Below are 20,395 nucleotides of genomic sequence, written 5' to 3'. Positions count from 1 at the left end.
TAATTCCATCTTACATTTTTGCGTGTCCGTGCCCAGGGGCCCGTTATCTCATGGTCCAATATATAGTGTTTAAATTGTTGATGTTCTCTGTCAGAATTTGAGTCGCACCGAGTTACTAATATGCAGCACACACACTGAACCCCTAGCTAGCTCTAGTCCATAGCTCTAATGTGTTTTGCATTAGAGCTATTGATCAGAGCTAACTGAACCCCTAAACCTCGATTAGCAGGAGGGTGCATTGCATAGTTGGTTGCATGGTGTGTAGTGTGTGTGTGTGTGTGTGTGTGAGTGAAGAGGTGGTGTGTATAACACACTTTGTTGTGTGTGGAGATGACTAGAGTCATATAGTTTACCGGTATTACACGGGCCTCACTTCCTCGTGAAACAAGTCGTCCCCCCCCACACACACACACACACACACACACACACACAGGAAACGATCTGAATAAGGCAGCACGGTGCGTCTATTGTCATCTGTCAGTAGCACAGGATGAAGCTGGCGGAGAGGATGAAAGTGTGTGTGTCGACAAGACGACTCCTTCTGCTGTGTTGCTGTTTCATCATGTCCACAGGTATGGCTACTGTAACTGCACTTTGTCAATTAGTTTATTTAATTGCTGTTTCATCATGTTCACATGTACTGTAACTGCACTCCCATTCTGTTCATGTCATGTTTGTTATATGTTGTTAGGTTTGTCAATTAGTTTATTTAATTGCTGTTTCATCATGTTCACATGTACTGTAACTGCACTCCCATTCTGTTCATGTCATGTTTGTTATATGTTGTTAGGTTTGTCAATTAGTTTATTTAATTGCTGTTTCATCATGTTCACATGTACTGTAACTGCACTCCCATTCTGTTAATGTCATGTTTGTTATATGTTGTTAGGTTTGTCAATTAGTTTATTTAATTGCTGTTTTATCATGTCCACATATGTACAGGTAACAGACACTCACGCCCTGTTCATGTTTGTTGGTCTGTAGATCAGTTCATTTGATCGCTACAGCAATCAAAAATGGCAAAAATTGCCCATCTACAGTAGGCCTACATACAAGCTCACAACGCGATGTGAGCTTGCAGGCCGGTCAGTGGTTCTCAAACATCACTGTCTCAACTGGTCAATTACATGTTACTTCATAGCACCCCACCTTATGTCATATTAACGGTACGTAAATATGTAAATCTTCCCCCCTAAAATACAGTATGTGTCACAAGGAAAACTGGAAAGAATGTTCCGTTATTATTATAGGACAGATTGAAAATAACAGTTATACAGTACTAAGTTTAACCGCTTAAACCAGTGGTTTTCAACTAGTGGTCCGGGGACCACTAGTGGTCCTTGAGGGTATTCTAGGTGGTCCCCAGCTAAATGATGGAAAGTTGGTACCAAAATGGAACCTTCTAGATCTTTAACTACCCTTCCAGGTTCATTTGGTTTCATTTTACGCTCTCAAGAGTTACATTATTGTTAAACATCCGCATTACTAAATTTACTTAGATAATTAGATAATGTAAAATAATTGTTTTTTTGATCAACATTTGCCTGTTATCTCTCCTATGCCAACATCAACACAGCATGGAATTGTGGACAAAATATTATTTTGTTTTGGGTCTGAGATGCTAAATGTCATCAAATGGTGGTCCGTGGCTCAAATGCTGAATAAATAATGGGCCTTGATATGAAAAAGGTTGAAAACCACTGGCTTAGCATTCCTATTCTGGGGTGGAACTCTCCATTCGCCAAAAATAGCTACAGTGTTATTTATATTTCGTTGAGATACTTGGTGTACTGCAGGCTGAAAAATAACTACTGTACCAAGTAAGTAAGGTTGTAAGTGGTCAAACTAAAGTATATTGATAAATTCCAAATGCATTCCGAGGCAACCTTGGCCTTGCGTCATGGCACCCACTTTGAGAAACCCTGATGTAGCGCATGTGGTTCATTTATTATCCCTTTTATTATCCGTGCATTTACAGTTTCACTTTTGTTTTTTCAAAAACCACCTGATTAAATGGTTCCAATCCCTGAGACGATGTTAAGAAGAAGAATGGCTGTTAATTATAATTAGCTATATGGATGATCAGTTGGTTGATTCATTTTCTGTCAAAGTTAATTTCATATTTCTGACTGAGTCAGGTGGAGGTGTTAGTAGGAATTTCATCAAATGAGAGAAATTGTCAGAAGAAATGTTGAAATGTTTGCTTTCCTCTCATATAGCAACAAACATGTTTTGCTTGTGTGTGTTTTGCTTTTGGCACATTACCTTTCATATACAATCAAGTGTGGCATTTTTACAGAGTAATAAGAGTAGTAAAGTAAAGTAAAAATGGAATTGTTTGATTGTGTGCTATAGCAAAATGTGCAGAAGAGGGTTACTACAATTACAATTTAGGCATTTGTGAGTTGACTTATTTTTTCAGTATCAACTTGCCAGCTTGTAGATCTGCTATTTTCAATAGGCCTACATTTGAAAACTTTAAATGGCACATTCTGCATAATGATTATTTTTGGTACTTTAAGTACATTTTGATGCCAATCATTTGTAATTTTACTCGAGTACATGAAGTCTAGACTTTTACTTGTAACTGTATTTCTATATTGCAGTACTGGTATATTGATACTTTTACTCAAGTAAAACATTTGAGTACATTTTCCACCACTGGTCTATAGCAATAATTACTTTAGCAATAAAAGCTTTTGTACAAAAGGAAAAAAAATGAACGACTTAAAGCACTTTAAATCGATTAAAGAAAATGTAAAATAAACTACTCATTTTTTGGGATTGGAAAACAACTGTCGAGAACTGTAGGCTCTGTCAAGACGTTAACAGGATGTAGAAAACTAACCTCATGCCATATACGTTTTGTTTTGTTAGAGAGGCCTGCTCGTTGCAGGAACAGGCAGTTTTGTTGCCTTGTGCACATCTTTCTTTTCAAAGTGAAAATTGTAACATGACACCGATTATTGGCCTCACATAGTTCAGTAATGAATACACGAGAATACTCTAAATCAGGGTTGGGCAACTTTGACGATGGCCACAATATTTCCACACTCACTCCAGAGGGCCACATTTACATTTCTATCGTAAAATAGCCGATCTACAATAGCTCACAATCTACAAGCTTTTGAGCTTGTAGATTGTAGATTGTCTTTTTGATCTTTTTGAATTGGAATCCTTTTTATATAATTTCAAATGCATAATTTCATGAACTAAATACAAATACATTGGACATTTTAATACTAGTCATTAAGCATGTTTGAGATTGTAACAGCTGAAATCAATACGTTTTCAGTACTCTAATATTAACCTGCGGGCCGCATTAAGAGATGGTGGCGGCCGCATGTGACCCCCTTGCCGCCCATATACAGTATGTTCTAAATCATTGTATCTACAAGCTCACAACGCATTGCCATTCGATGCATTGTGAGCTTAGCCTATAGCTCCAGTCCTGAATCGCTACCATTAAAAAAAAAAGAAAAGTAACAATTGTAATTCAGTTTTCAAGTTTGTGAAATCCTGCTCTAAATTGTTTACACGTACAAACAAGAACATACAGGTCCTAACTGGTTGTGTCTGCGTAATCTCAAACACCTTAGTGAGTAAAGACTGCAGTGTTTATAGCCCCGACAATGTGTGTTCAGTTGGAATAACGCTGCAGTCTAAATGCATCATTTCCTGTTTGTTTCCTAGTGTTCAGTTTAAGTTACAGCAGAGTATGTCTTTGTCTCACATGCGCGCGCGTGCACACACACACACACACACACACACACACACACACACACACACACACACACACACACACACACACACACACACACACACGTTCTATAAGCATACTGTGCCAATCATACTGACAACTTTCTCCCCTCCTCTCCTCTCGCCTCTACTCTCCTCTCGCCTCCTCTCCTCTCCGATAGGTCAGAAGGTGTGTGACTACAATGTCCCAGAAGGATCATCCTACACACTGCTTCTGGGATATGAAGGGTTCACCATAGATCATCAACTGAGATGGAAACACAACGAAGCAATCCTAGTCCGTAGGAAGAACAGGCGCTATTCCAGTGGGAAGGCAGAGGATATTGATGATGATGGCTCCTTAAAACTGACATATTTACAGAAAACCAGTTCAGGGAATTACACAGCAGAAATGTGGACTAGTGAGGGAGCAGTTGTGAAGAAGCCTAGAAGTAGTTGGATTCTATGTGTGACTGGTACGTCACAGAGTCTGTGTTTGTGAATCTGTCTCTGTGCGTGGGTGCGTGCATGCGTGTTGTGTGCTTCCTGGTTTTGTGTCAAAGTGCCCTTGAGCAAGACACTGACCCGCTAGCTGTGCGTTTGAATGGGCAGATGTAATGGAGAAAGGCGTTTTATAAATGCACCATTTACCATTCATGATTGTACTAACTTATAGTAAAGACAGTTGTCTGTGAGATTGTGAAAATGTCTGTAATGCAGTCTAATCTAGGCCTACTGTAATCTACTCTAACCAGACAAGATCCCGAAGCCTTCAGTGACGATTGCCTGTGAAAATAAAACTGTCACCTTGACCTGCAATGTTTCACAGGTGAGAAACATGATAGCAACACTGTCAATGATCTACAGTATCTATCTATATCTACACAATCATAATGAGTCCACTGTCTGTATGTGTGTAACTGTAAACTCCAGTCACAGGGCCTTTTCTTTAAATGGAGTGACAATGAGAAGGACGTGGTTAATGAGAACAAGATGACTCTGACCAGACCTGAGGACCAACTGCACACAGGGAGCAGATACACCTGCACCGTGTCCAAACTTGGTGCCTCAGAGACCAGCAGCCCCGCCCCGTCAAGATGCCCCAATAAAGGTGAGTCCCATAGTAAACTCACATTTCTTCCTTAAGTAAACATGTTAATAATGAAATGTATAGAACTACTCTGTTACTGTACAAAAAACATGCAGTAATCCTAGTCTCTAAAATACCTTAGCCGGGGCGCCTGATGGAGGGGAAAGGAACTGGTCGGAATAACGTGTTCCTTCCACGCGCTACGTTCGGCCGGGGGAACTCTCTCCTGTCAGGTGAAAAAGAAGCAGCTTGGACTGAGCTCATGCATAGAAGGAAGCATGAGGTCAGTCCGCTGCCCCCCCCCCAGGTTGGCAGAGGAAGTGTAGAGCCCAGGATTACATTAGATAATTGACACTGGGTGAAAAAAATTGGTTCCAAAATCATGGGATAAATTTTAATTTATAAAAGAAATAAGAACATTTTAAAATAAGAAAAATACTCTGTTACTGGGAAGCAATCTGCAAAACAAAGGGAAAACCTCAGTCTTTGTTGACACGAGTCAACAGTCTGCCTCGAGCAATCTGAGAACAAAAAATAAAGTAGAAACAGCGCCCCCCTTTTCCTTTAGTTGACGTGAGTCAACAGTCGGTCTCGAGAGACTACTGTGTTACAAGTAAAAGTCCAAAATTCAAAATTTACTTGAGTAAAAGTAGCCTACAAAGTATTGGCGTCAAAATATATACACCAAAAGGAAAAGTACTCATTATGCAGAATTTCTGAAGTTTTCAAAGGAATCAATATTTTGATACATTTGTTTCTTTGTTATTGTATAAAAATCTTTTGCAAATAGGAGATCTACGAGCTTGTAGATCTGCTATTTTCAGATGGCTAAAATGTATATAGGGCTTAAGTGGTTAAAATGTATGTTTTATAACAATAACCCAAATCTACAAAGTAACTATAGTAACTCAAGTTTTCAAATAATTGTAGTGGAGTAAGTAGTACAATATTAGAAGTAGAAGTAGAAGTAAAAGTATTGGAAGTAGAAATATATCAAAATAGTACTTAAGTACCAGTACTTAACTAAATGTACTTAGTTACTTTTCACCAGACATTCACCTTAATACCCTCATAGTGATTGAAGCTGTTATTCTCCGATGTGTTGTTTTACATTGTCTGTTAACTTATTTGCATTATAACCCTAAATGGTGATTTAACCAAGACTCACTTCAAAGCCACTATACGTTTCAGTGGCGTTAGAATCAAATGCACGTTGTTCATAGAGTGAAATGGAAGCATGCACTCATCTCCTCCAGCCCTCTCTCCCTGTCACAGAACAAACAACAAACAACCACAATCATCTGTTTGGCCTTCCCTTGTGGACCATGGTGGGCATCTTGGCGTCTGGAGGAGGTTTGTATCTATACCTCATAAAACTGTCGTCCACTGTTTGGTTGCGAGTAGACCACGGGTGGGTCGTGGGGGATTTCAATTGGTTCACCATTACTTTTTCTATATTTTATTATTTTTCTTTCTTTCTTTCTTTCTTTCTTTCTTTAGTTATGCAATTATTTTGGCCAGTCCAGGCCTGGTTCTGGATAAGGATATCATCTGAATATCCTCCTTTTTCATGCCTTTTACAATAAAGTGTGATTTTGTGTGAATGCAAGTAAAGACGATATTAGGAATTGGGTCGCCTTGTTTTTCATCTTAAAATATGGGTCCCTTGAAAAAAGGTTTGGGAACCACTGCTTAACTGCTGTATAACACTCACTCCAGAGAGCCACTATATTTCTACACTCACTCCAGAGTGCCACACTCACTCCAGAGGGCCACTATATCTACACTCACTCCAGAGAGCCACTACATTTCTAGTTTCTACACTCACTCCAGAGTGCCACACTCACTCCAGAGGGCCACTATATTTCCACACTCACTCCAGAGGGCCACTATATATTTCCACACTCACTCCAAATCCACTATATTTCCACACTCACTCCAGAGGGCCACTATATATTTCTAGACTCACTCCAGAGAGCCACAATATTTCCAGCGTCACTCCAGAGGGCCACTTATTATTTCTACACTCACTCCGTATTTTAACTTTTTTCATAATTAATGCCCTACTACGTCATTGTAGGTCACACAAAATAGCACATAGGTATAGATTTATTTTTATTGGAATCCCGAATTAATTTTTTAGATATAGTTTTGAATTTGAATCCTAAAAATGTTTGATAGTTTTGAATTGGATTCAAATCTTGTATGGGGGCCCACCACGGCACATCATCTTTTCAGGTGGGGGTCCGTGGCCAAATAGCCTACATATTAATTTGGAGGTCCTTTGACATGCAAACCAGTGCCAGAGTGATTTACACACAGAGATGTGTTTGTTGACGTGCTGCTGCTTCGTCCCTATACAGCTCTGCTCCTAACCCTCATGCTCATCACCATCTGCTGCTGCAGCCGAGCCAGACGCCGCGAGGGGAGGATGCTGATAGGTAAGCTAATAGAGGATATGCGTGTGACATCATCATCAAACCAGGAAGTTATGCGGGAACGCCTACTGAGTGCCAAATAATTACTTTCTAGCCTTGACAGCTCATACATCCAAACATAAAAGTCCAATATGATTGCATTAAACGACGTTAAACAACATTATACTCACTTTGCCACTCGATTTGCCATTCATTTTATGCATGCACATACCCTCTATATAAGGTGACCTCAGCTAAGAGAGCAGTGCTTCTCAACCTTTTCAGGCAGATTGACCCCCCCCTAGCTTGGCTATTTGGCTTGTAGATCGACAATTTTCACAATGTGACAATTTGGCCAATGTTTGACCAGAATATAGAATAGTTTGTTGATTACTTTTGATGCAGTATTGGTCTTTTTTCTTTGTTTTTACTCACTTATAGAGGAGCAGGAGCTCCGTTTGGCTTGGTCCGCTCCACAACAACAACACCACCACCCCCAGAAACACCAGCACCATCAGCAGCCAGCCGGCCACACCGGTCCCCGCCAGCAGCTCTCCAAACCAGCCCAGGAGCCAGAGCGTACCGGGGGAGTTGTCGACCCCGATGCCCCCAAACTGCCCAAACTCCGTGGAGGAGGTGGCGACCCATCTGTCCCCAAACTGCCCAAACCCCGCAGAGGAGGTGGCGACCCATCTGTCCCCAAACTGCCCAAACCCCGTGCTGGTGACCCCTCTGCCCCAAAACCGCCCAAGACCAGGGGTCGTCGTGACCCCTCTGCCCCAAAACTGCCCAAACCCAGAGGAGGTGATCCGTCTGCCCCCAAACTACCCGGACCTCCAGGAGGTGACCTCTGCGTCCTCAAGCCGCCCAGTGCCCAGGCTAGCTCACGATTACCCACAGCAGAGGTAGGAACTGTCAACATGTCACCTTCTTTGACATGTTGACAAACGTACCCGCATATAGCTAACTCAATGTTGGCTTTTGCACTGTTAAGAAAGGCAGATGTTTGAATTTCATTCGGAAATTAATCTTTTCTCCATGGGGACTATTTTCAGTAGACTTTTCAAATCAACCTGTTCTGCATGAATGAATGAATGACTGTAAGAATGTGTACTGTAGGAGAGACTGACAGTATATGAAATGAGTAACAGGACAACCTGTCTGTGGTTCACATTCAGTAGATCTAGTTTCCCGTCATCCAATTGTATGTATGTGTTAAAACCACACTGTGGGTTTTCACCAGTGGTGGAAAGAAACTAAGCTAATTTACTTTTAATTAAAATTTTCTAAATAAAGGCGCTGAAGTGCCCAGCAGATGAGGCAGAATTTACTCTGAAAAGCCCCGCCTTCAATTTCCCCCCAAAACCGGGCGCTATTAAGTCTGATCCAAACGAGATGCTTGGTTATACGTAGGTCAGAAATTATAGGACAGAACATCAGCATTCCGATCAAAACCATGGAGAGAAAATAGCAAGATTTTGTTGGCCTGTAAACAAGGAAGTGAATGGCTCATGCGCAAAACATGTCTGGGAGCTCAGAGCAAGGCGTTGCCTATAGCAACGAGAGCTGTCAAAATGTTTATTTTATCGATCCAGTTTAATACCATTAAAAAGGGACCTAAAGACGTCTGGGGACGTTTTGGGCAAAATAAGTTTAAGTACAGTTTTGAGGTATTTGTGCTTATTTACTTGAGTATGTCAAATTTTCTGCAGTACTTTTAGTTTTACTTCTACTCCACTACATTTCAGAGGCAAATATTGTACTTTTATACTCCACTACAATTATTTGACAACTTAATTTATGTGGTTGAAGCAGCTAGATGTATGATTAATTCTACCGAGACTAGCGACGGGACCGCATAACGGGACCGGAACACATAATCTTTGCTTAGAATTGGACGGAATGATTTAGATCAAGAGTTATTAACGTTTTAAGATTTTCGGTCTCTTCGGCTAAACAGGGAGGGGGGAACATTTTCGATGACGTCCCACTGTTGCAACTAATTGAAAGGGCGGAGAACTTCGTCCTGTGCGATCAGGGTGTTAAAACCAACACTATGTGTGGGTTTTCACAGGTCACTAACCCATGCTCCGTCGATCAGGGCGCTCCCCTGGGACCCCGGCCGGCCAACGCTCCCCTGGGACCTCGGGCGGCCAACGCTCCCCTGGGACCCCGGCCCGCCAACGCTCCCCTGGGATCCCGGCCCGTCAACGCTCCCCTGGGACCCCGGCCCACCAACGCTCCCCTGGGACCTCGGGCGGCCGCCGTTGACGAAGAGCAACCCCCTCCTCTTCCTCAGACCAGGAAGAAAGTTCCCAGGAACCAGCGGGGCGGGGCGGACCCTTACGCTGGCCTCAGGTAGTCACTCACGCCCAATGAAGACCCTTCTCCTCGGACTCACAACCTTCAATCAACGTTTCGCTTTCACAGGAAGTGAAAATGTCAAAGATTCTAAACCAAAAGGTTTAGACCTGTGGGTATTTCCTTTTCTCTTCACAGGCAATAACCCAAACCTCACTGCACAGCAGGCTACACATAGAAACCGTTGTTGTGTTTTCATTTTCCTGTATATACCATGTTGTTACCACAATAATGCCTTTACACAGTACAGTACAGTACAGTACAGTACAGTACAGTACAGTACAGTACAGTACAGTACAGTACAGTACAGTACAGTACAGTACAGTAAAGTACAGTACAGTACAGTACAGTTACTACTGTACAATAGAACAGTGGTTCTCAAAGGTTTTAGCTCAAGACCCCAAAGATAAATTTGACATTTGTTCGTGACCTAATTAGTATATAATACAATAGAGTACAGTTATAGTAACAGTAGGCCCAGGCTGTGGTGCCACCTAGTGGATTGAGTTATATTTTATTTTATTCTATTCTATTGACATTAATTTACCCTTATTCTGAACTGCATGATGACACATTCAGACCCTGTGCTTTCGTTCCATCCACGTTATTCTCGTATTTATTTTGATGATAATATGAAATGTACATCGTGAAAGAGAACATTGTTTATATTTGTCATCGTGCCAATTAATAAAATATGCATATCATTGTTAATAAGTGGGATCCTTGTACCGCGTATGTCTGTTACTTTGTCAGGAAATAGTAAAGATAAATCTGCATTCAAATACATCCAATAGTTAGGTATAACTAAGCTAAGCTTACTAAGCTGCTTGTTAGTATTTTCACATACATGCAATTTACTTAGTACTTTTTATTGGTAAAATATTTATTTAACGCACTATTTCAACCTGGTGGCCATATATTTTTATGTTATTATCATAGACTGTGGTTATTGTAGGCATTGTTGGACAAATTTTAAAAAAAAAATCAGAATTCTTCCAAAATACATAATTATGTACAAGGAAGCTCACAATACTGTGAGATGACAGGCAGGGGGTTTCTCAAGCCCAGGACTCCCCAAAACGCATCTGAGCTGTAATCACTCAGGCTTATAGGTTTTCCATCCGAGACGAATGATGGACGTCCAGGGGTGGGCCTTGACTACAGTGGCTCCTTGTAGTTGACAGTGGTGGAAAGTACATTTAAAGTACAATTTTGAGGTATTTACTTGTGTATTTCCAGTTTCCAATACTTTTACTTGTACTCCACTACATCTCAGAGGCAAATATTGTACTTTTACTCCACTGCATGCAACAGTAATAGAGCAGGGCAATAAGTGAACTCACCCGATCTCTCCTGCTGATCAGGGTCATCCTCCTCTCTTCTTTGTCCCGCCCAGCTCCATCTTCCCAGTGGCTTCTAGTGAATGGAAATGACAAATACACAAATACAACGTTATGAACTCTGAATGTAGTACATTAAGGCATCTCAAAAGGATAGTGATCGCTCAAAGAAATTATCAGACGACATGCACACTAAATGAGGTTACTCTCCTGATGAGGAACATTTATTTTCTGTTTATTTGAGACATGGAGTACGGCAGTTATTTAGCAAACACTATAGACATTACCATTTGGATAAAAAACAAACCTATTTCAGTGTCAGTGTGTCATATCCGTTATCTTTAACTGTGTCAAATCAACACTAATCTACAATTTAGGCATTTAGCAGACACTATCAAGAGATAGAGATGTCTTCTCCGCTCCCTCCATTGGCTCCTGGTTGTGTTTTGAGTACAATGTATGGCACCATACACCATATACACCATATCTTCAAAGTCTGATCGGACCCTTACAACCAGGCTCACAGGGAGGCTGGCAGAACATTCACTAAAAGAGCAGGGACAACACACACACACACACCTCCCAGACTCTTCTCCCTTCTGGCTCCAAAACTATGGAATGAACTTCCCATTGCAATCAAAACTGCAGACTCACACATACAGCGTGCCTCAGTAAACTAGGATCACGTTAAGGACATAATAAGTCCCCAAATTATGTGATACGTACCACTGTGGATCAGGATCCTTAACTGCCTGCATCACAGCCTTGATCACATCCTCTTTACGAGCAGTACGGAAGCTGTGGAAAATCAGACTTTTAAGATACCCCTCATCAGTGGCGTAATAACTACATTTATTAGGCATGGGTTTTCTGAATAAAGCGAGCCTGCATGTGCAGGGCTTGTACACGTATGCGAGCGCAGTGTATGTAACAATGTATTGATTTCTATAATGAATAGAGTACAGACACAACATTATCACTGATATGTTGTAGTAGAGTTATGACCCCCTGTCTAGGGTAGCAGGAAATAACATAATAGTCTAATGAGGAGACAGCTTTAAAAAATCTGCCTGGGTAACAGCAGACTGCTGGGCGAGCACTGGCACTTTGGAATGAGGGGTTAGATCAACATATGGAATGAATTCTATTCTGTCCTCACACTTGTGTGTCTGTGCAGGGCTAGACAGATAGTGTACAACTCCAATAATAAAGACTTTTAATAATAGAGATTTTTGTAAAACTGTAAAGTAAACACACAAATACAAGGATTTCAGAAACACACTCAAATGAAAACATGAGATACAAACAAATGAGCTACTACACTAATAACAGTTTAAGCTACAACAAATATTCTCTCAACTCAAACATTTTCTTTAACAGTTTTGCATTCAGTTTTACTTACAGACATATCTACACCAAAACACAAACGTTGGAGAGCTGTGGAGAACACTCTGCAGCATGCTTGCTTCTCATATGCCATGAGGGAATGAACTAAATTGCTTCAATTTGCCCTGACAAACTTAAACTGGACCATACCATGAACTGGAACATACCATTCACACAAGAGGAAGAAATAACACAAACCAACCACAAGGTGGTGCATAGAGTCTAAACTAAAGAGGTCAGGTTCCAGAATAAATTCTGTACTGGCAATATATGGAGCGTGTCTTGAGTGTACAGGGTTTGATGAGGTCAGATCATTATGGAATGTCAGAACAGGTCAGCTCCATAGAGATCTAAGGGTGGTAGCGGGGGCAGTGTCTTGAGTGTACAGGGTTTGATGAGGCCTCAGGTAGGGCCAGGCCTTAATTTCTTGGCCTGTGGAGAACTCTAGTTTTCACCGGCTGCCGGGCGTCTGCACTAATAACTTTGGGGCAGAACCGTCTAGAGTTTAAATGGACAGCTATCAGTCAAAAGGGAGACATCGAAGAGGAAGGATGGAAGGGGAAGGATCAACATATGGAATATCAGAACAGGTCAGCTCCATATATGGAGTCTAAGGGTTTGAGGTGAGATGTAGAGTTTCTGGCCAATATTGATGTTATCGGTGATCTCCGTATATGGGCTTAATATTGGGATCTCCATCCCTGATGATGTCTTGTCATCACAAGGCATGACCTGCCTGAGCCAGGGTGACTAACTAAACTGACTGACGGGAAATGTACGTTTTCACAACAATTATATACTACGATAGAAAGAACAAAATTACAGTCAGAAACTCAGAATTAATTACAGTCAGAAACTCAGTCAGAATTACAGTAAGAAACTCAGAATTAACATAAAATGAAGGTAACACAATAAAACTTACTCAAAAGAACTGAAGACAAACTAACTCAAAGAACTAAATACCAAAGCAAACAAAAGAAAAGGCAACATGGGTGGAGGACAAGAGGGATGTAGTCTCTGCTGCAGAAGTTAGCACAGACTGAACATAATGTTTGTAGGAAGCAGGGCCATTGCCCAGCCAATCGGGACCAGGGCGTTGACGGGAAGAACCAATGAGGTAGGAGGAGGAGGTAGCCAACTGCTTTCAATCACCCAGTTTACTCTGCCAGTCACCATGCAGCACCACACCCATTCTTCATCACACTCCATTCATTCACCTCCATTCATGCATGACCATACAAAAGGAAAACAATGTAATAGCCTACAAGCCACAAATTATACCAATTAACATATTCTAATTGATCACATTATTCCCAAATGTACTGTTTTTTACTGTTCTCTTCTGTTTGCATCACGACTCTAATTGTGATTCGATCGGGATTGAAATTGTCACCAGTTTGAATCAATTTGCGATGCCATTCTATGATGCGGGGTTGGACATTTTGTTTTATGTAAGTCAAGATTAGCCCAGAGCTTTTCATAGCCTGCAATGATGGCCACAGTATGCATATTAAAAGTTCATAATTGTGGTGTGTTTTTATATCTGACAATGTTAATTAACAAGCTCAAATAAGCAACTATGTACACTTTACAAACAAGCCCAAATAAACAACTACACTTTACAAACAAGACCAGATAAACCAATAAGACGCCTGAGGGCGAGAACAACAGAGCTTCTTAATATGGCACAGTTGAGAAGCAGGAGTTGAACTATTAATCTGGTGTCAGTGATGTAAGGTATTTATAATTTCAGATTTTTTGTTATAGGCTATAGGGCAATTATAATGTGTCAAGGCATATAAGGCTTATTAGCCAGGGATCCAAATGATAACAACACAAGTCTGAAAACAATCAAAGAAGTCATAGCCTACTTATTTATTCATGCACATTCATATACTTTTTACACGTGCAGAACCATAAGCCTTTTTGTGGCTTTGTGTCCAATCTTGGTGTTACTTCCTGGAAGAACTGTCTCTAAAAAGGTGAATAAAAAAATACATTGCCATGGAGATAAAAAGTTGTACCTACAGGACAATCCTGCTAAATCTACTGTAATGGTTCCCTTCATACACATACAGTAGACTAGTGTCAACTATACTCGTCTAGGGATAGGCCTATCTGACACATTAATTGTTGAATTTGAGGTATTTTCATTAATAAAATAGAACTGAAATACATGAATATTACTCCATATGTTGTGTGACAAATGATTCACAATAAGGAATCACTTCTCTGGCCTTTAGGCTGCAATGAACAGTTGTTTACTAAAATGTATTTTAATTATCTTCCTGGAGAAGAATATAATATAGGGGCAGCAGTGGTTCAGGGGCTACCATTTACCATGACATTTTGTCTTTGTAATGGAAACTAAGTTGTACCTTATCATGCCAGTAGGGGGAGCCACAACATAGACCTGAACAGAGACACCAAGGCTGTCAGTGAATTTACATGAGAACCAAATAATGTCTTTTAACATTTTATTATTATATTAATGCCTTTCAACATGTATTTGTCTAGGAATTCATGTTCAATATTTGAAGTAGGGGGTGCAACAGTTAATTGAGCCAATCATTATACTGGTAATTGATCATTAAAACAAATGTTTTGATACAATTATCAAGATAAGATGAACACAAATCCTTGTCATTGAAAAAACATAGAGAACATAGCATAATTATTTAATTTATAAGCCCACATAGCGGCTCATGATCGATGCATTGTAGATCATCTATTTCCAGGACACCACGATGTCCATGTTGCTTTCTGACTCCTTTCTTCCTGTTGGATGTTGACCCAGATGATGACCCCAGATTGTTAAAGCTGCACTCTGTAACTAATTTCCTCTTCTAACTTAGGTTTTGAAGTGCTGACATTATTACCATTGAGCTAATTAGAGTCTGCCTGCCTGCTTCTGTTAGTTCTGCAATATGAGGACATCAATGAAAACAAATGTAGATCTGCTAGAGCACTTTAATGAAAACTATTTGTTGAAGTTTGACAAATAGATAAAAATAGATAGTGGAAAAACATCTGCAGTGAAAGATAGAACACCCAAAGTTGTATCTTCTTATTGCTGTATTATTTGTTCAAGAACATCTAGCTTTTAAATCAACAAAACCCCTCCCAAAGAGAACAAACAAAACAATGTTCCTATGATCATAATTAGCAAGTAACACGTCTCTAAGTGCAACAACAGCTACGATAATGTTCACGTATGCATGAAAAAGCATGACATCATAATCTCATCTCATTGTTTACAAATATGCACAGACGTTTTGGGACACGCCCCTTCTTCAGCACGTTGGTCAGATAATGTGGAACCACTAAGCTGTAATCAAGGTTTTTCACTCAAGGCCCAAAAAGCGGTTCCACGGAATACTAACTATAGTAAAAATAGTCAATCTATAAATTCACACAATTTTCACTCCTTCTTAAAATATTTTTTCCACCTCTAATTAATGGTCATCATATTACAGTCCAGAATCGTCACGTCAAGTTATCTGTAAACCTATTTGGTTCATTCTGCGTTCTTCATCATAATTATTAACCCATGCTGTCTGTTGTGATATCTATTCCACAAAGTAGGGGCCACCATGGGGGCCAAATGGAAAGGAGAGGAAAATGAAAAAATAAAATCATTTAAAAAAAAAAGTATTTCAATTAAAGGTTTGAATTCCAATTCCAATTCAATTCATACGATTATCGTGCCAGTTTATAAGCACTTTCAAAACGCTGTCCCTATTTTTTGGGCATTTCATTTAACAATATTGTTGAAAAATTGCAAATAAGTTTAATTTCTATATTTAAATAGAAGAAACAGCAGACCTACAGTACATGGCTGCATTGTCATGTCATGTCATGTCATGTCATGTCATGTCATGTCATGTCATGTCATGTCATGTCATGTCTACATACCAATGGCTCCACATTGTCTGACAAGTAGAAAGAAGGGCTTGGCTTGAACGTTCTGTATATATTCTAAATATGTCATGTCTTGCAGACCTTTTCATGCATACTGTAGGCCTACCTACTAGCTTATTGAGGTTCTAGCTCACCCTTAATACCAACACATACAGTACATGAAGCGCGATTTAGCGTAACGTTGACCTTTTCAAACACCTTTCGGTTTGTCCACACACTTAATGGGGTTACAGAAACACTTGTCGATGTGAACGTAGGAGTGTTTCTTCCTCTGAGCGCCGGGGCACAGCAGCTCTACCTCCCTCTGGCTGGTGGACTCTTCTTGACAGCAGGAGCAGGCGTGCATGATGCCGTTGTGTTTCGTCGAGAACCTTCAGATAGAGGGACAGGGAATGACGTTCAATCAGTGATGGGGGAAAAAGTACTCGCATGTAGAAATACTCGAGTAAAAGTCCGGGTAATCCAACCAACCAAAAGTAGAAAGTACTCTTTATGCAGACTGTCCCTGTGTCCCATTCCACACGTTGTCAAATGTATAAAAACAGTTTTTAAATTGCAGATCTACAAGCTCACGATGTGTTGCATTGAATGCAACATGAATGGAGAATTTTGAGTCATATATGTGTCTGAGCAAATCAGCTATTTTGTGGTAACACAAACAATAAATGCCATTGACAATGAATGGAGAATTTATTTTAAGTCATATGTGTCTGAGCAAATCTGTAATTTTGTTAAATTCCCATTGACAATAAATGGAGAATCTATGTCATATGTGTCTGAGCAAATCGACATGTTATGTCACGATGATGTACAGTACGGTGATAAGAGCGCCCCTCACTTCACACGGGTGTGATTTTCTTTATTTTTTAGTTAATGTGAAGCCCCAACAGAAGCCCTCAGAATGTGGGTTCGACATAAAGCTCACTTTGAGGACGTTTCACACGACCCATGACAGGCTGTGAGCTCCACCGGCACCATGGACCTGCAGCCGTCCACCTGGAGGATGGCGCTCGTCTTCTGGATCTCACATTCGTACCGACGAGAACCTGAGGATGATGACACACACGTGTGGTTTCATATTTCTTATTTTAACGTCAAATAATTAGAAACAGATGAGTGGTCTTGTTGTGGTTATATAGAGGCCTGGCCTGAGCCTCAGACTGGGAGGTCGTGGAACAAAAGTCATAGCAAAGATGGGACCCGATGCCTCCCTGGACAGCACTCAGCATCAATGGTTGGATTGTGGGTAAGTCCCTGTGACATGCTAGCGTCATGCCCAGGGAGCTTATGTGGGGGCCAATAAGGGCTTATGTGGGGGACCAATAAGGGCTTGCGTGGGGGGGAAATAAGGGCTTGGGTGGGGGCCAATAAGTGCCATTGGCCCTTCAAGACGAACATTTGACAAGTAATGATAAATTCCACTATCATAATTAATTATCTTTTAATCTGCCATCAGTCAGTTTTAGTTTCAGACTAATGAGAACATAATGAGCTTATTTTACTGTCCAATGACATGAAATGGCACAAGGGATGGACTACACAAAAAGACCACCCCCAAAAGTCGCGTGCACTGCGCAGACACATGTGCCCTTTTGTCCAGGGTGTGTACTTGTACATCATGTGACATGCTAGCATCATGTCCAGGGGTTGTTCTCTCACTCTTACATAAAGCTGACTCACGCTACAGAAACAGGAGGTAGGATCCTGCCGTATAGGCCTCGTAGCTAATGAAACAGGAGGTAGGATCCTGCCGTATAGGCCTCGTAGCTAATGAAACAGGAGGTATCATAGCTCTCATAGCTACAGAAAAAAGAGGTACTGTATAATGGAACTCATAGCTGAGGAACCGTTGGTTCCCGAGGCTATTTACTCACTACAACTCCTTCAGTGACACATGACGCCCTTGGACGCCTTTCCCGTGACGCGGGAAAATATTTTCAATTTATTGTTTATTTTTTACTCCAAGATTTCAAAAACTCCTCTAATCTGGTGTTCAGGTGATGATATGCACATTACATGCACAATATAATTACAAATTCTTTCTTTTATTTATAAGGTAGAGTATTTCTTCTAATTCCCAGACGGCCTCTCTACACATTCAGCATTTATTATCATTATCATCACCAACATTGTTAAATAGAGATATTTTTTATGTCCTTCCAACAACTAAAGCAGGAATATAGGTTGCCCCGACAAATACGTTTAAAAATACTTTTACAATTAAAGGGTTAGTTCAGATTTTTGCTATAGGCAATATTTGCCATTCATTTTGTCGTTGCAAAGGTATTAATTGATTGCCTGAGTCCTGTAGTTCCGTTTGGTGTGTGTGTGTGTGCGTGCGTGTGCATGTGCGTGTGACTGTGCGCGTGCGTGCATGCGTGCGGCTGTGCGCATATATATATATATATATATATATATATATATATATAGCAGAGTGCACATTGTTTTGGGTGTGGTAGAAAGGTCAACATTCTGAAGCTCTGTATAATACTGAAAAAGAAATGCAAGAGAAAATATTACTCACAAGTTTTACAGCAGCCACTTGCATCCATTCTTTCAGTTCCCTGTAATGTGATGTGAACATTCATTTTATGTATATAATGTGGTTGTCTATCTATCTATCTACTGTATCTATCTATCTATAGGAAGGGTATGGCCTGATCAGCCTGCAATGACATGCATGCTATCCTATTAAATAACAGCCTCAAAACCAACAGGAACATTTTTGTTACATGATTTGTTTTGAGAAGTCTGTATTATAATAATCAAGAGCCAAATGTAAAGCAGCTACTAGCCACAAGAATCCATCAAAAACACACAGAGTCAATCAGGTAAAGACGTATACTCACAGTAATGCAGTTATGTGGATGGAATTCGGGACACTGCACTTGCTTTTTAACCACCATAAAGTTATCAATGATGCATTCATACGTTGCACATTTGTCGTCCGTTGGAGCCCAGGTGTGTGAAGGCTGTCGTGGGGAACGGAAGCAGTTCATTGGTTAAACGTGAAAAGGCTCCAAATAATAACACTTTAGGCTCATTGAATTGTGTAACATTTAATTTATTAATCAGCGGTGGATTTACTCAAGTAGTATTGTACAATTTTGACAGATTTGTATTTCCAATTGTCTGTACTTTTACTTCTACTATATCTCAGATCCAAATATTGTACTTTTACTCCACCACAATTATTTGAAAACATTAGTTACTACCGGTAGTTACTTTGTAGACTTTGATTATTACCTGTAAGACGCCGTGAGGGCGAGAAGCGACCTAAGCGCTATAGGTCGCGCTGAAACAACAGAGCTTCTTAATACGGTATAGTTAAGAAGCACAAGTTAAACTATTAATCGGTGTCCATGAGGTCAAATGTAGAATTGCTAGCCGATTCCATATATGCAGATCTAGGTGATGATCTTCTCTTCTCCATGACACGCCATATCGCAGTATTGATACTTTTACTTAAGTAAAACATTTGAGTACCCCTCCACCACTGTGTATCAATGATGCTTTAAACTCACCTCAATAACGTGAGTGGTTCCGTCTGGCAGCACCAAAACACAGCTGGTCTGTACACACTTCCCACAGCAGCTTCCAGTCTCCTTTTCAAACACGTAGTCGTAGCCCTTTATGAAGGAATATGATCATCACCATGTATTCATTCATTTTCCTACACGTACGTATAGCCCTTTATGAAGGAATATGATCATCACCATGTATTCATTCATTTTCCTACACGTACGTATAGCCCTTTAGGAAGGAATTATGATCATGACTACAGATGTGCTGTTTGAGAACTTACACATGTCCTGCCATTGTCAATTCGGTAGATTGTCAGTGAATTGTCAGAAACGGAACATTGTCAGTGAGAAAGGGGGGCATTTTGCCACGGTATTTTATATGTTAATTACTTGCGCAAGTAAGGTGGTTTATCCGGCGCTTTGATGCGTATGTTCAATGTCAATGCCAGTTCAATGTTTTACAGAGAGGCTGAGATTTGAAAGTTCGTAGCGTACTATTACTACAAAACAATCTAAAATAATGAGATTTAAGATCATTAAAGCTGGGCTGCCTGAGTCCAATGCATTTCTGCCTACTTCCGGTCCCAGTTGGTTGTCCCCATTCTCAATAGAAGTCTA

General features: G+C 40.4%; 2 protein-coding genes and 1 long non-coding RNA gene across 4 annotated transcripts in view; 2 read left to right on the top strand and 1 right to left on the bottom strand.

Annotated features, from left to right (window-relative positions):
* Positions 1 to 497: 497 nt before the first annotated feature.
* LOC308311593 lies at positions 498 to 4,835 on the top strand. The gene is made up of 4 exons (XR_013963685.1): positions 498 to 572; positions 3,921 to 4,214; positions 4,494 to 4,567; positions 4,672 to 4,835. It is a non-coding gene; the product is annotated as an uncharacterized lncRNA (long non-coding RNA).
* Positions 4,836 to 6,109: 1,274 nt separating this feature from the next.
* On the top strand, positions 6,110 to 10,164 carry LOC308311947 (uncharacterized protein). Of its 2 annotated transcripts, none has more exons than XM_080758759.1 (4): positions 6,110 to 6,181; positions 7,192 to 7,269; positions 7,687 to 8,150; positions 9,347 to 10,164. In XM_080758759.1, exons 1-4 carry the CDS (start codon positions 6,154 to 6,156, stop codon positions 9,605 to 9,607), a joined length of 831 nt encoding a protein of 276 aa, XP_080614885.1. In that variant the 5' UTR covers positions 6,110 to 6,153; the 3' UTR covers positions 9,608 to 10,164. The 2 variants fall into 2 exon arrangements, with proteins under 2 accessions (XP_080614885.1, XP_080614884.1); XM_080758758.1 differs by having other exon boundaries at positions 9,320 to 10,164.
* A 5,235-nt stretch (positions 10,165 to 15,399) lies between these two features.
* The window catches only part of LOC308311812 (mucin-2-like), a 49,867-nt gene continuing 44,871 nt past the window's right edge, over positions 15,400 to 20,395 (bottom strand). Inside the window, exons 44-48 of the mRNA XM_080758589.1 lie at positions 19,778 to 19,882; positions 19,103 to 19,225; positions 18,778 to 18,817; positions 17,179 to 17,299; positions 15,400 to 16,624 (exon numbers count right to left, since the gene is read on the bottom strand). Coding sequence (XP_080614715.1) covers positions 16,444 to 16,624; positions 17,179 to 17,299; positions 18,778 to 18,817; positions 19,103 to 19,225; positions 19,778 to 19,882 — 570 coding nt within the window. The 3' untranslated portion in view covers positions 15,400 to 16,443. The remainder of the gene's footprint in view (positions 16,625 to 17,178; positions 17,300 to 18,777; positions 18,818 to 19,102; positions 19,226 to 19,777; positions 19,883 to 20,395) is intronic.

This window comes from Protomyctophum bolini (genome assembly GCF_963924005.1).
Source record: "Protomyctophum bolini genome assembly, chromosome: 24".
NCBI classification, from domain to species: Eukaryota; Metazoa; Chordata; class Actinopteri; order Myctophiformes; family Myctophidae; genus Protomyctophum; species Protomyctophum bolini.
The sequence above is the reverse complement of the archived record's forward strand: the minus strand, read 5'-3'. Positions and strand labels throughout refer to the sequence as shown.

What these genes read in the sequence shown, in the direction of transcription:
- LOC308311947 (XM_080758758.1), top strand. Translation starts at nt 6,154, where the DNA reads ATGGTGGGCATCTTGGCGTCTGGAGGAG. An exon ending in CGAGGGGAGGATGCTGATAG is followed by an intron (nt 7,270 to 7,686) that starts GTAAGCTAATAG and finishes ACTCACTTATAG; the next exon opens with AGGAGCAGGAGCTCCGTTTG. An exon ending in CACGATTACCCACAGCAGAG is followed by an intron (nt 8,151 to 9,319) that starts GTAGGAACTGTC and finishes GGGTTTTCACAG; the next exon opens with GTCACTAACCCATGCTCCGT.